The 15,448-nt window shown below is 28.6% G+C and overlaps 1 protein-coding gene across 1 annotated transcript; it reads right to left on the bottom strand.

The window, feature by feature from the left end:
* Window positions 1–4,265: 4,265 nt before the first annotated feature.
* LOC126659939 (probable terpene synthase 6) lies at window positions 4,266–7,334 on the bottom strand. The gene is made up of 6 exons (XM_050353269.2): window positions 6,976–7,334; window positions 6,627–6,900; window positions 6,171–6,546; window positions 5,878–6,096; window positions 5,674–5,812; window positions 4,266–4,930 (listed from the first exon to the last, which is right to left on the bottom strand). Exons 1-6 carry the CDS (start codon window positions 7,228–7,230, stop codon window positions 4,379–4,381), a joined length of 1,815 nt encoding a protein of 604 aa, XP_050209226.1. The 5' UTR covers window positions 7,231–7,334; the 3' UTR covers window positions 4,266–4,378.
* Window positions 7,335–15,448: the final 8,114 nt, after the last annotated feature.

Genomic DNA, 15,448 nt, shown 5'->3' with positions numbered 1-15,448 from the left:
TTGTTTTTCCATCAAATTTTTCTTAATGAATATCGATATCCAGTTAATCAATATTACATTCTTAAATATTAATTCCCATATACAATTTTTTTAAATTATATTTTTCGGGAATTAAATCATTATTTTCTAGTTTAGGCTTAAATTCACGTTTGTCCATTTTTCCATAAACTCTTTTAAAATCCATTTCCATTTCCTTTATGGAATTTCAACATTGAAATTTTCTTTTTAAAATTTCAATATTGATCTACTCGGATCCTCTTTTATTTAACTCTACCGCTAATTTCCTTATTTTTGTCATTTTGACGATTCAAAATGAGACGCACCGCTTACTTTTGAAACATCCAAATTTCGAGGTATTACAATTGTTTGTTGATTGTTTTTGTGTATGAAAACCGGTGTACGATATGAGGAAACAAGCTACCTATTGGGTGTCAATAGGCTGTGTGATCACTAGTGTCGGGTAAGTCTCCGCAAATAGAAATAGACTAACTCCTTTGCGTTAGACAAGAGGTTAAAATCGGTTGAACTATCTCGGAACTTGCACCTCAATCGTTTAGATCTAATTAATGATACTAGTTTAACTCGGTCGAACTATCCCAGGATTGTATCTCTTGGTATAGCTTAAAATTAGTCGAATTATCTCGGGATCTTACCAAAAGCATTTGAGAAATCAAAATCGCTCGTTACTACCAGAAAATACCTAGCTAGTTCAGGATCATTTGAAGGATTAGGGTTTCGATCGGATCAAATACTTGGCTCATATTATATGTTAGTATAAATGCTTTATTTAAATTGCGATGTTATTTTTATAATACCTTTAGTAATGTATAATCTCACTCATCATAGTCTGACCCCGTTGTTGTTAAACATTTCCAGGTGCTTAGAGTTTGGACTTGACTAGTGTCCACCTTTTTGATCCGGAAGTCGACTTTTTGCATGTATAGTTCCTGACTTCCGTAGTGCTGCAGCAGTAAGTTATTTTCACAGAGTCTTGGCTTGAGACAATAATATATTGTGATAGTTATTTATACTTGCTTTTATATGTGTATATGTTTTTGTAGGCTACGTCGGACGTCGTTTTGTTAGTTTCCCGTAATGTGACCTAGATGCACTAATATATGTTTGTATATCGTCGGGTTAGTATGTACGTGGTACGGAAGTGATACGCCCTTATGTTTTGTATCGATCGAACTAGTGTGTATATATATATATATATATATATACTTGATTCTGTTTGAATGGTCATTATATGTTTGATTGTTTGCGAAAAGGTTTTAGGAATTTTAGGTTTGCTACGGGTTTCAGAGATACAACTCCCTTTCCCTATCACCGGTCGCGATTCAAAAAATCGGGTCGTGATAAAGATGATCTATTTTTAACTTTATAGACAATCATCTCGGTTTTCTCACCTCCTTCAACTGGTTTCGTCGTCTCCAGATTGGAGAACAAGCTGATTTTTTTGAGGCTTTAGCAGCAGCTCGAGTAAGCAACAATCTTCCCCCCCACCCAAATCTCGGATAATTACTGTTGGAAGTAGTAGCCAGCACTTACTTCAAGTCTGTGGGTGGAACATATGCTGGAAGCATCAATTCTAGTTTTGTGTAGAATTTATTTTGCCTTCATCAACAAAATTTGGAAGTTCAAATTGCCACTTTATAGCCAATTTTTGCATGGTTGCTTGTTCGTGATAGATTGCCTTCAAATGTTGTGTTGTTGAATAGAAGAGTCATTTTCGATTCGAATTGTCCTTTGTGCAATAGTGAAGAAGACGACTCTCATATTTTACTACACTAGGTCGATGCCCGCGCGTTGCGCGGGTGATTTTAATAGTTTTAAAAAATATTCTCTATATCATAATTTATAAACATGATAAATTTCATAACTTTTAAATATAATAAAAATTCTTCAAATTTCATATATTTAGTACATTAATAAAAATTCGTCATATTTCATACCTTTTAAACGTAAATTAGAACTATTCATAAACTTTAAGGAAATTTCATTAAATTTTAACTAAAATTCATTAAATTTCATAACCAAACAATAAAAAAATTTAATAAGATTAAACTTTAATTACTTTTATTTGATTTTAAAAATATTTCATATTTCATAACACATAAATAATGATATTATAATTAAAAATTTAAAATTCATAATCAATTTTTTTATTAACGTACTGTTTTTTTAAATATAATTAAAAAAAAAAGAGATATGTCATATAAATAAATAAAAAAGACATTTGATGGAAAATAATTGTCAACCTTAAATCAATTCAATGCAAAACATAAAATCTTTTATGTTAAATTGTTTTGATGAACCTCATAAGATCAACATTATCATTGAAATCATATAATTACGATTGTATGGTTCATGTCTAAAATATATATATTCCAATGGCATTCAATCCTCGTTTCTTTGAATTGTTTAGCAAGTTAGGTCACATGTCACTAAAATAAATTAAAATACAGCAACAACAACAACCATACACATAAACTAAACAATTTCAAAAAGATAGACGATACTTACTATAAGCGTACTTCATTATGAATGATTAAAAACTCTTTTATTGCGGAAAAAAGTTGCATGAGACAATATCAAGTATGAAAAAATAGAAAGAAATAGATATAAAAAACTCTAAAAAAATATGTTTGTTTATAATTAAATATGTGTGCATGGATTTATATATATATACACTTATATATTTTATGACAAAGAAGTTGTAATTAATTGAAAAATATTAAAAGTTAGATGTTATACAAAACTTATTTTTAAAAATATGAAAAGTTAAAAAAAGTAATACATTTGGTTTCATAACCTATAAATGGTAGTAATATTTAATTTTTTTTAATATTTTATAACTTATAAACATAAATAGAAACTCTTCAAATTTTATAGCCATCACATTTATAAAATTCTATAACTTTAAATTTTAATTAACTAAATTTAGTTTTAAAATTATTCATATTTTTAGCATATAATGAAATAAAAGTATTTTAGTTCTCATAATTTAATTTTTTATTTCTTATAATATTATTTTAAGATATGTAATAATCAATAGGATGTATTTTTAAATTATGAGAAATAAAATATTTTTTATATTATTATATATTAAAAATAAAAAAATTTAATTTAATTTAATTTAAATTTAGACTTATAGAATTTTATAAATTTGATGGCGATGAAATTTGAAGAGTTTCTTTTTTCATGTTTATAAGTTATAAAATCTTAAGAGTTTTTCTATACTATTAATATTTATAAGTTATGAAACAAAGTTAATTATTGCAAGTTTTAACTTTTCATATTTTATAGCTTAAAAATATAAATTATTAGATTTTTTAATAAAATAATAAATTAATTTTAAATGAGTAATTGCCACATGGAAATTCGTAGTCGATCCACTTGTCAAAATTAATTTGGAGTTCAAGATTATTTAATTTAATTTAATTTAAATTTAGACTTATAGAATTTTATAAATTTGATGGCGATGAAATTTGAAGAGTTTCTTTTTTCATGTTTATAAGTTATAAAATCTTAAGAGTTTTTCTATACTATTAATATTTATAAGTTATGAAACAAAGTTAATTATTGCAAGTTTTAACTTTTCATATTTTATAACTTAAAAATATCAATTATTAGATTTTTTAATAAAATAATAAATTAATTTTAAATGAGTAATTGCCACATGAAAATTTGTAGTCGATCCACTTGTCAAAATTAATTTGGAGTTCAAGATTATATTATTTAATTTAATTTAAATTTAGACTTATAGTTTTGTTTGGAAGACGTGGACTCACATTCTTCATTTGAGTAATATCAATTGCGTTATTCATCTCTCAATTGATACTTTCTATTATCAGTGGAGTGGTATTGCAGAGAGAAAATATCAGGATTTATGGAAATTTCTTTGGTTCTTTTGGTCTTGGCATTTGTGGAAAGCGAGAAATAAACAGTAATTCGGTGAAGTTCGAAACCTTTGTTTACAATTGAATATATGTACGACAATTTATTTTTATAAATCTCAGCACCAAAGTTTTCCTTTCTCTAGGAATGATGTATTTCGTACCTTAAATTATTTTTTTAAAACATTCATAATTTGTTTCGATTTTTCCATTCCTCTCTGCCTTCCTTTGTTTCGTGGATGAGCTAATCTAGCTATTATTTATCAAAAAAACATTCTTTATTTCACATAGTTATACCTCAATTACATAATTAAATTAATAAAAGAAGTTGCCTGCTTAGTTAAATGTAGTTCTTTTGATATCAAATTAAAACGAACATAATTTAAATTAACAATTCAACAAAACAAAACCGAACAAGATAATATAGTCAAACATTCCAAGAGAAGAAAATCGACTTGGTTTAAAAACATAAAAGTAAACTATGGCTGAATTTGTATCGGATGGATGAACATTTCCTCGATGTAATTCTTGACGTACTCTGGATTTGTGTAGCTATCATAGTGTCGATAACAAACTTCAACTACTCGTATAATGTTAACAATAGGCATTAGTAAGGACATTGGTATAGGAGTAGGCCTGAAACATTCCTCGTTCATTTCCTTCCATAACACTTCAATCATCTGTTGAATCTCTTGGGTGGCTTTCTCCTCGGAAACTCCGGTATGGTACATATAGCATTCAACGGAGGAAGGACTATGCCCCGATGGTCTCTCTTGTTCATCCTTATGAGTTATTAAATCATCCATGAGACGAGCAATTGTTCCTCCGGCTTTCAGAATCTTGGGACTTTTTAATAACCATTCGAACTCTTTATTTTCTTTAACTTGTGCCATTCCTCCGTACCAGACTATAATTATAAAAGGAATAGCGGCCGTATAATATGTTGTCTCCATGTGCTCATTCGGTGACGGTGTATAGCCATCATGAAACCATCGGATTTCCGTCAAGTAGGCTTTCGTTATTTGAATCATCTAATAATTTAGCATCGAATTAAATTTTACCCTACTTTGTTTATATAAAACATATATGCTTAAATTTTTATAATAGAAATATGCTTTCATGTAGAATCTCTGGATTTAATACTTTTGCTGTTACCGAATTATAATCTTTTTATTAAATGCTTAATGAGATAAAGAATGTAAAAAAATTATAGTTCGATAACCATTTTATTAAAAAAATATACTCTCTCCGTCCCAATAGAGTTGTCCATTTTGAGAAATTTTTTTGTCCCAAAATACTTGTCCACTTTCAAAAAGTAACTAACTTTTACACTTAATTTTTCTATATTACCCCTATTTAAAATTCACTAATGAGTAAATTGAAAGTAAATAGCAAGTGGGCCCTATATTAAATAAGGGTATGACAAGAAAAGTAAGTAAAATTTTACAAAACCCACAAACAATAATTACTTTTCTTAAACTTTGTGATAAAGGCAAAGTGGACAACTCTATTGGGACGGAGGGAGTATTTCGATAAAAAAGTTATAATTTGGTAACCGTTTTATAAAATACTAAAATTCAGTAACTGTTTTGTAATTTTTTATAATTTGGTAACCGTTTTATAAAAAAACATGACTCATACAATTTTGTAACTTTTTATAATTCGAAACTATTTTGTAAAAATGTCATAATTGGTAAGGGCAAAGAAATTTAACCCTTGAATCTCCCCTATGGTTAGACAACAGAAACAGAATATGTAGAGAAAGGAAGGTTACCTCATTCTTTACATAACTGACTGTGATTGTTTTTCCATCTCTTCTCATATCATTCTCAAGTTCTTCCTCGAAATTTATTAAAGCTTTGTAAAGAGGTTTCATGTACTCAGGTAAAAGATCAAGGCCACTAGTACCCCACCTAACACATATTAATAAAAAATGATTATGAAATTTTTTTAAGAGTATCAAATAGTCATATCTCACCTCTCCATTGCTTCTGTAAAACGCTGGAGTTCATCGAGTGTACCATATGCTTCGTATATATCATCCACCACCGATAGCAGCATCAGAAGCTGCGTAACAAGTATTCTGGAATCACCATATTGAGGTTCAGCAGATACTCCTATCATCCAGAAATAGAGCTCCACAATTCTGTCTCTTGCAAACGGATATTTTGACACCAAGTCCAAATCACTCCACCATCTGCAAAGTATCACAATTATTTTTGTGTTTTGATAAAATATAAAACAAAAGTTTCAACAGCATTAATATTTTACTTCGAAACGTGGCTGAGTTCATGTTGATGCACCAGTTGTAGTCTATTGAAATCCAACTTAGCAAAATTAAGTAAGATTTCATCTCTAGACTCATCCATTTCATACAGAGAGATAAAATGTCTTGCTTCAACTCTGGGCATGCCCCTATGGAATGGATGTTTCAGTGCATTGCTTATATGTTTTTCGAAGCCATTAACGTTAACGGTGGAGCTGTAGAATTCCAAAATGGGCTTTGTGAAAGCGATAGCTTCATCTAGAATATCTTCTCCGGTTATGCTCACAAACGCAGCTTCATACAAACTCAGTATGCCCTTCACGTCCGTCGCCAGGCTTTGCTTGAACTTACCATGGCTGTCCTTAAACTTGTTAAACACGTCTGTTGAAATCCATCATAACCCAAACAAATTTCAATCTTTGTATATAATGAGTTTAAAGAAAAAATTTAAAAGTTATTACCAGAAGTGATTCTATAACCGTTTTGTCTGAGAACTCGAAATACAAGTGAAACAGTGTACAAATCACATTTTTCATCCGAAACTTGAGCAACGAGAGCATCAAAATGCTCATCTAGCTGCTGCTCTATATCATCCTCAAAATGATATGACAAGCCCAGACGGATTAACAAGTTGATGAAATTAAGTTTTGTCAAAGCATCATCTGCGGAAGAGGTTAGCTTGCTCTTCACTTCCGATTTTAGCACTTCTGTCTGCTTGGTATACGATTCGAACTCCTATATAAATGCAACGAGTAATTAATAAAATTCTTCCTACGTATCGAAACTGAAACTTGCTAAAACAGAGATTACCGGTTGCTTAAAAGAGAAGGAGCTAAAGCTGTCACCCCAAATGGTAGGAGGATAGCTAACTTGTGGACGATCTTGTTCGTCGGATAATTGCCCTGCCTTTATTGGTGATTTCTTAGTCATCGAAGACGAGGATGATTTCGTTTTCGTGACGAAAAATGGTGAACTCAAAACACCCAATTTTGTAGATTGAATAGTTTTTGATGGAGGGAACATTTTGTTACTAAAGTTTGTGAAGCAAAAAGCTTGCAATGCCATTCTCTGGAAACAAAAATGCACTTCTTTGACTAGTTGCTATTAGATCAGAACTTGAACTCACTAACAACACTGCTGCGTTATTTATAGGAAAACCAAATTTCTTTAATCTAGATTTATTTTTATTTAAATTCAATTTGCATGAGATGACAAAATATTTCTTCTACTTTATAACGATTGTTATATAGTCCCTCTTCTTTTTTAAATGTCTTTTGTTTTGAACAAAACGTACATATTAAGAAAACCATCAAATGTTCATTTAAATGATAAAATAGTCATAGCTAAACTTTTGTAATCTAAGAAAATTCATTAATTTCTAGCCACCTTCTCTTCTCTTTTCTCTCTAACAAACCCTAACTGCCTAGAGCTTTTTTTTTTCTTTAGTAGCCGTCAATGGCTTAATTTTCTTATTGACGGTAGCCTCCCCTTTTGTTTATATTATTTTAATTTCATATAATATAATAAATAGCTAATTCTTTTTCATTTTTCTGACGGAGTAAAATTTATCACGAAGTGGAATTCAATTATCAAGAAGCGGCGATAGATTGACGATCTCTCAGTAACAAAATGGATTCGTCTATGAGCTATATTAGTTTTATTTATTTTTTATTGTTTGTCTTTTTTATGAATGTTTTACTTTGTCCTTTTTTTATGAACGGTTTGTTGTCCTTTCTCTGTGAAAGGTTTGTTGTCTCCTTTTTAGAAGGAGTTGTTGTCTCTTTTTTAGAAGGAGTAGTTGAGTCGGATTCTGTGAGATTGCGGGTGTTTGGATAAGTTTGAACGAAGAGTGATTGTAAACTGCACTTAATTCGCGAAACAGTTAGTAATTTATTTTTATTTTCGTAAGTAAGGTCTGCGAATCAGGCAGCATGTTGCCTGTTCCATGTCAGGTCATCGGGTTTAGTTCTCAAATTATCCCGAGTTTCTTACAAATGTAACTGTTTCATATTCAATTTATTGAGATCCGATGAATTCAAAAAAAATGATAAAATAGTCTTACTTAAATATAATAAAAATATCTAACTATTTTTTAAATCCAAACTTTTGTGTATTGTCAATTACGATAAAACCTTCCAATTTTTACAATTATGTTCAATTTGAGAGTTTTTTTTTGTAATTATAACTAAAAGTTTAAATTTTATTTTTGAATTCAAACTTATGTATTTTTTTTCCAATTGCGATCAAATGTTTCTATTAATTAAATCTTTTTACAAGTTGGATAAAAAAATTAAAATCTGTTCATAACTGATAAAAGATGCAGAAATTTGAATTCAAAAAATAAAACTCTAAATTTTGGTCACAATTACAAAAAAGAATAAATCAAATTGTACATAATTTTAAAAATGAAAAACATTGGTTGTACTTGATAGAAGATGTGAATTTTTGAGTCTAAAAATAATTTGGCCAAATAAAAATCAATATGTTAATAAATGTCATCTCTATTTCACTAACTAAAATAAAAGGTAGTAATAGAAATTTTTAAAAATTTATTACTGAAATTTAATATGTACAAATATTTTGGTATAAAAAATACAAAAAAGACATATAATAACGAAGAAAGGAATTACTACTTTTCAGTTTAGAACGCACTTGTTTAAGAAAAATATTGCCATGCTTGTGAAATATATTTGGACGTATTCTTACACTACCACATAATGAGCAGCTTCAAAATTATAATAACGATGTCTAATTGGTTCTGTTGGAATCTAAACTATTGCTTTTTTTTCATATTTTTTAGAGAAAACAACAAAATTGCCAAAAAATAGCTTCTATTTTCACACATTATCATATCAGCATGAAAAATAACATCTATGCCACTTTCGTAAAAAAAATTTCAAAAAGTACCATTCTGACAACTAATGTCAGTGTGCCAGCTGGCCTGACGCACGCGTCAGGCCAGCTGACGCGTCATCTGGTGCACCAGCAAAAGCTGGTGCACCAGATAAAACTGACCCGCGCATGATGCGCGGGTCAGTTACTGAATTGGACCCAATTCAGTAAGGAATTGGGTCCAATTCCATATCCAATTCAGTTTGGGATTTTTAGACAAATACCTATAAAACACCTAAATATTCTCAAGAGTATCCTTTGACTAAGATTAATTGAAATTTACGATTTGACTGTTTTAAATTGCAAAAATGAACTTCTAATTTATAAAAAAAACGGTTTATGCATTTTACCCAGGCAAATGCTAATCTCACTTGCCTCTGCTTTACCTGCCATTGTTTATATCGCCACTGCTCAAAATCAATTTCTTACATCGTCATTTTCTTATTCCCTTTCACTTTTTGTTTCAATTTCTACATCATGATATCTGATTCACTTTCACTTTATATTTCAATTTCTATGGTTTTCTTAAACATAATTCCGATTCTGCGATTTTACAAGGTGGATGATGGCGGTAAATTTTGTGGATATCTAATTGTAGCGATGACGATTAATTTTGCTTGGTTTTTGTTGATTTTGCTTTGATATTTTATTTTTTTATTTTCTGTTGTTCTGCTTAGATTTCCTCTATTTTTCTCTGATATTGTGTATTCCGATTTTTTTCTATAATTCTAGATTTCGTCAATTCTGTTTTAGTGCTGGTGGTGTCTGAAATTTTGCATGGTTTTTGTCAATTCTATTTTAGTAAACTATATTTTTGCTTGTTCTTCTACAATTATGTTCAGATTCTTTACAATTTTGTTTTGTCCTTTTCTTCTTGATTTTCTCATTTCTGCTCTTTTTAATGAATCTGCTCACTTTGATTGGCCTAAATTAAACCTAAGGTTTGCTATTCATTCAAAAAAAGTTTGTATAAATAATTGTTTCTTTGAGAATCTGATGAAGGATAAATATTCAGAAACAATGTGACTCCTGTATAATGCGATTTTCTAACATTTTATGTGGTCAGGTTGCAAATGTAGTGTGCAAGGCCACTGGGAGCAAGTGGATTGTACCTTAGAAGACAGAATATTAAAGTATACTGTAAAGACTTCATTAGAATAAGCTTTTCCTTTGTTTAATTACTATTATTATTGGTGAAGCCAAAGCATGTGAATTTCTTGTTATACAATGTTTCTATTGTACATATAACACAATTATTGATTTATTAGAAAAAACAATTTTTCTATTAGTTTACTATCAGTTTTCTGAAAAACAAATTTACTTTAATTTACTGTCGGTTTACTTAAAAAATAGATAAACCAAAACAAATAAATTACAAAAGGTAATAATCCAAAACAGTAAAAGTATTTGGTAACCATTTAGTAAACTTTTAGTAATCTATTAACAAACGTAAAACAATAATATCTCGATTTAAATTCTTTTATTATCGGTAAGCATTAGGAAACCTATTAGTAAACATTTTGGAAACTTTTGTTAGCTTAATAGTAAATGTGCAATAATAGTATAAAACAGAAATAAAAGAATAACTATTAGGAAGCTACCCATTTTTAAGCATTTAAAAATAAAAAATTATGGGATCCTATAGAAGAGCTCTATATCATAAAGCTCTAGCAAGCCATAAACATGTAATTCTCAATTAAAATTTAGACTAGCAAAATCTAAAATTATAATTTATCGGGTTGAATAACATCATGGATAGTCATTTCAGTTGATTAACAGTTTACTAACGGTTTACTAAACATCTGTTTCCTGTAATTTCACTAACAATTTACTAATGGTCTACTATCGGTTTATTTAAAAATCGAATTAATATTTTTTATTTTAAATTATAAAATGTTAAATTGAATTATTAATTAATTTACTAAAAAAATTGGCGCACCATTAGTAAAACATTAGTTAACCAACAACAAAACCATTACAGATACACAAGTGAAAAAAAATACATAAAATGCTCTTTAAAATAGATGGTAACTCGTTTAAAAAAATGGTGTACCTTTGGTAATTGTTTGTTAGTAGGTTACAAATACTAACACTGTAAAGTTTATTAAAAGATGGAAATTTAACTATAAATTTATCGACGATTTACTCATGGTTAACTAACGGTGTACTAAAAATAAATTTATTAATTTTTTTAAAAGAACATTATGTTTTAAATACACAATTCAAGTTTATCAATAATTCATTAACCATGTAATCATAATAAAAATTATTACAAGTTTCCAATGGTTAACTTAACGTTTACTAACAGTGTATTACAAACAAAACTATTGGTGTACCATTAGTAAACCATTGGTTAACCAACAAAAAAAAATTACAAAATTTTATTATAAACCCCTTCGCCTTCACCACCACAACAACAACTGTCAAACAAAACCTAAACCGTCTTTATTAAAATCTAAAATTATTGGTTAACCATTAGTTAACCATTGGTTAACCAATGGGAAACCTTGTCATAAAAATTACAAATCAAAAAACTTCCTTCATCACCAAAATACTTGGCTCAACCGTCAAACAACAACATCCAATCTGTGGCTCACTAACGACAGCTGCAGCAATAAACAAAGCCTGCAAAATCTGTTTCCGCTACAATATCTTGCAAAACGTGACTAGCAACGCCTTTCTTTCGAAACATACTTCATCTTTATATCATCCTACATATTTCTTGACCATTATGCATTAGGAGTACTTTTATGTACAGAAAAGTGATTTTGATATTGTCCCTGTCAAATATATATCATCTAACTTACTCCTCTGCATCAAAATAGCGAAAGCACCAACTGTTGTCATTTCTTATATTTATATCCTGCATCTTTTACTTGAATTTTAAGATGAACATGCATTAATAATTGAATTTCATAATATTAAATCTCTCTGTGACATTTCATCAAACACCTTCCTAACAACATCACCACAACATCAATTAAAATAAATTAATGAGTTTTGTACTAAAAAAACTCTCATCACATTCTTCAAGCTGCCGTGATCTAAAAAGAGAACATTTGGTGGAATCAATGTAGCTTTTCCTGACATGGTTTCGGCGGCGGTTGTAGTGAAAGATTCGTCAGCCTTCTCTTTTTTTTTTGCCATTTTTTCTTTCTGTTGTTGTTTTGAGATTATGACTTGTGTGAAAATGGAAGATGACAAACAGTCCCAAATAGTTTGATTTCCATCTCTCGACGGCGTGACTCTTCGCGGGAAGCTGCAATCTCTGCTCATAAAACCACAAGATCCGAAGAAATGTAATCTTAGTTGATTTCAATGATGATGAAGCAGTAATCTCGTTGTTGTTGTGTGATCAATTTATTTTAGGCGAGACTTTAGATCTTGAATTGGAGAAACAAGAATAGAGATCTGAGAAGATGTCGTAAAATTCAAAAATAAAAGTGTAAATATAAAACACACTAATTTTTTACAATAATTTTGCAATAGGATAAGCCGCATCGTGTTTGTGAGAATAAATAGGCTTTTGGTGGTGGTGGGTCTAATTTCCTCATTCAGTTTACAAACTGAATTGGATATGACAATTTTCTTTTTTTTTTTATTTTTAATAAAATAATTTATTTATTTATATATTTATTTAAAATTTAATTTTTATTTTAAAAATTTAAAAATATAAAATATAAAATATACAAAAACACAAAATGATACAACTTAAGTAAAGATAATTTTATAAATTATTTATCGGATACATTATTGATACATATACCGAATACGAGTGTGATGTATAAATAATTTATTTATCATGTATAATTATGTATTAGAGATGTATCTATCATGTATAAATATATACCATGATGTATCTATAAAGTACATTTTAAAAATGTATCTATCATGTATAAAATATGTATCGGAAAAAGTATAAATATATAAATGAACCTATCGAATTAATCGGTTGTATCAAAAATGAATCAAATATGTATCAAAAATGAATCAAATATGTATCAAAAATAATCAAATATGTATCAAAAATGAATCAAATATGTATAAAAAATAATCAAATATGTATCGAAAATGAATCAAATATGTATAAAAAATGAATCAAATATGTATCGGAAATGTATCAAATATATGTAAAACAAATACGTAATAAAATAAAAAAATATGTAAAAATAAGAAAAATATTTTGAGCAATCGAATAATATATCAAATAATGTATCAGAGATGTATCACGTACGTATCAACTATGTATCAATGTACTTGAGAGGTAATAAATGGACTTTCATTAAAAAATTCAATTAAACTTGCAGTGACAGTTGACAGTTCAATTACTACTAAAATACCAATTCTAATTACCGTAATAAGCCCACCTTTTTCCTCAACTCTTCTTCTAACAATCACTAATTTTCTCTATCTTTTTCTTCCAATTTTAAAAACCGCACAATCTTTCCCTCATTTTCAAAAATCGAACACAGAAGTCAAAAAACTTCTAGTTATATGAATTAATCAAAAAATTTCCTACATGGTTTCATAGGCAATGAAAACAAACCCACTAAACATCTAAAAATTTCTGGATATATGAATGATAAAAAGAAAAAGGCTAGATCTGTTTCTCAGCTTCTTGTTCTACAAAAGTAATCAAATAACTTTCTACATTATTTATTTTAAAATTGACTTAGTAACTCCTATAATGCTGAAACTGAATTTTTTGGCGCACTACTAATTAAAACTCATCGTTTTCATCTTGTGCATTCAATAATAACTTTTTCTTTCCGCCTCTTGTTGCGGCGGCGGAGGCGACGGCTAAAGCTTTAACTCTAATTTGAATGCCGACTCTAGCCATTTCCATCATGAAATTCGCTTTAATGCAGTGATAGAAAGGATTTTAATGGTGGAAATTTGGGTTGTGCAGTAAGAAGAAGAAAGAGGAAAGTGAGGGTAAAAAGGACAAATGTAAGAGATTGTAGAGAAGGAAAAGGAAATCATTAATAATACGTGTCCCTATTCTATGAGAATGATACTAATGAAAGAAAAGTGATAATTATGGCATTGATGTAAACTTTTAAAAAGAAATGGTAGAGTGTGAAATAAAAGCTCATATTGTGGTTTTTTTTGTTATTTTCTCTATTTTTTATGGTGATTGAACTTTAATTTTATTCCAAAAAAGATTTTTCGGCTAAAATGTATATTTGGCAACCGGAGGCAGTTGGAGTTTGCCAGTTTTTCCTTAAAACTTTATTAAATATGCATAATTTAATTGTGAAATTAGATCAAATTAATCATACACTAAAATTTTAAAATAAAAATAAAATATAGTTGCTATGCATTCATTTTTATTGAAAAACCTTTCTAGTGTATTAAACAAATTAAGGTTTCATAATTGAAAACAAACTAAAACTTGATCATCAAAATATAAATAGTAGTTTGAGTACCCTCAAAATCAATTACACTAAATAAAGACAACGAAACAGTTACACTGCAAAAAAAATGAATTAAATTATTAATAAAAAATTAATAAAACTATTACATAATAAATCAAAAATCTATTGTAGTGTTGCAACAGATCAAACATAATGATACTATATATTAGCATATCTAGTAATAGTTGGGGGTTGTCGCAATTCATTTATATAAGGCTAATCCCCTGAAAAACCCTTCACCTTTCAATTTCCTTTCATTTGCACCCTCACCTTTCAAAATCCCCAATTTTACCCTAATTTTCACCTTTCACTTTCAGTTACACCCTTAAATATTAAATTGACCTATTTTTACTGCAAAAAATTCAAATTAATACTTTATATTTCAACAAATATTATAAATGGTATCTAATTTAATTAATTTTATGGAATTAAAACGGTAAAATTAAATAAAAGTGAATGTGAAATTTAGTAATTTTTGAAATATTTTTTAGAGAAGATGCTTTTATTGTTGAAATTTTGACATTTAGTACTATTTAGAAAATGAGTAAAAATAAAAGATATTGATTTGAAATTTTTTGAGTGAAAAAAAGTTAATTTAATATTTCGAGGGTGCAATTGAAAGTGAAAAGTGGTAATTAGGATAAAATTGGAGATTTTAAAAGGTGAGGGTGCAAACGAAAGGGGGTTGAAAGGTGAGGGGATTTTTAGAGGATTAGCCTTTATATAACGTGAATGGTTTTTTATGGATGAAAGATTTTGTTTCTATATTTTGTGAAGATTGCAGTGTCGAAAATATTCAAAATTAAATAATTACTGCGTTTTGAATGGAGTCTTAGACAATTATTTTTGGAATAGTTAATTACTATTCTTATTCTATAGATAATTTAGGCAAAAAAAAATTATTTAGATTTAAAATTTATTTGTTAGACATTAATAATATGCAAATATAAGTAAAACTATTCTAATCAAATAAA

Source organism: Mercurialis annua, linkage group LG8 (genome assembly GCF_937616625.2).
Source record: "Mercurialis annua linkage group LG8, ddMerAnnu1.2, whole genome shotgun sequence".
Taxonomy (NCBI): Eukaryota; Viridiplantae; Streptophyta; class Magnoliopsida; order Malpighiales; family Euphorbiaceae; genus Mercurialis; species Mercurialis annua.
Note: the sequence above shows the minus strand (reverse complement) of the source record. Positions and strands in the feature narration are given on the sequence as shown.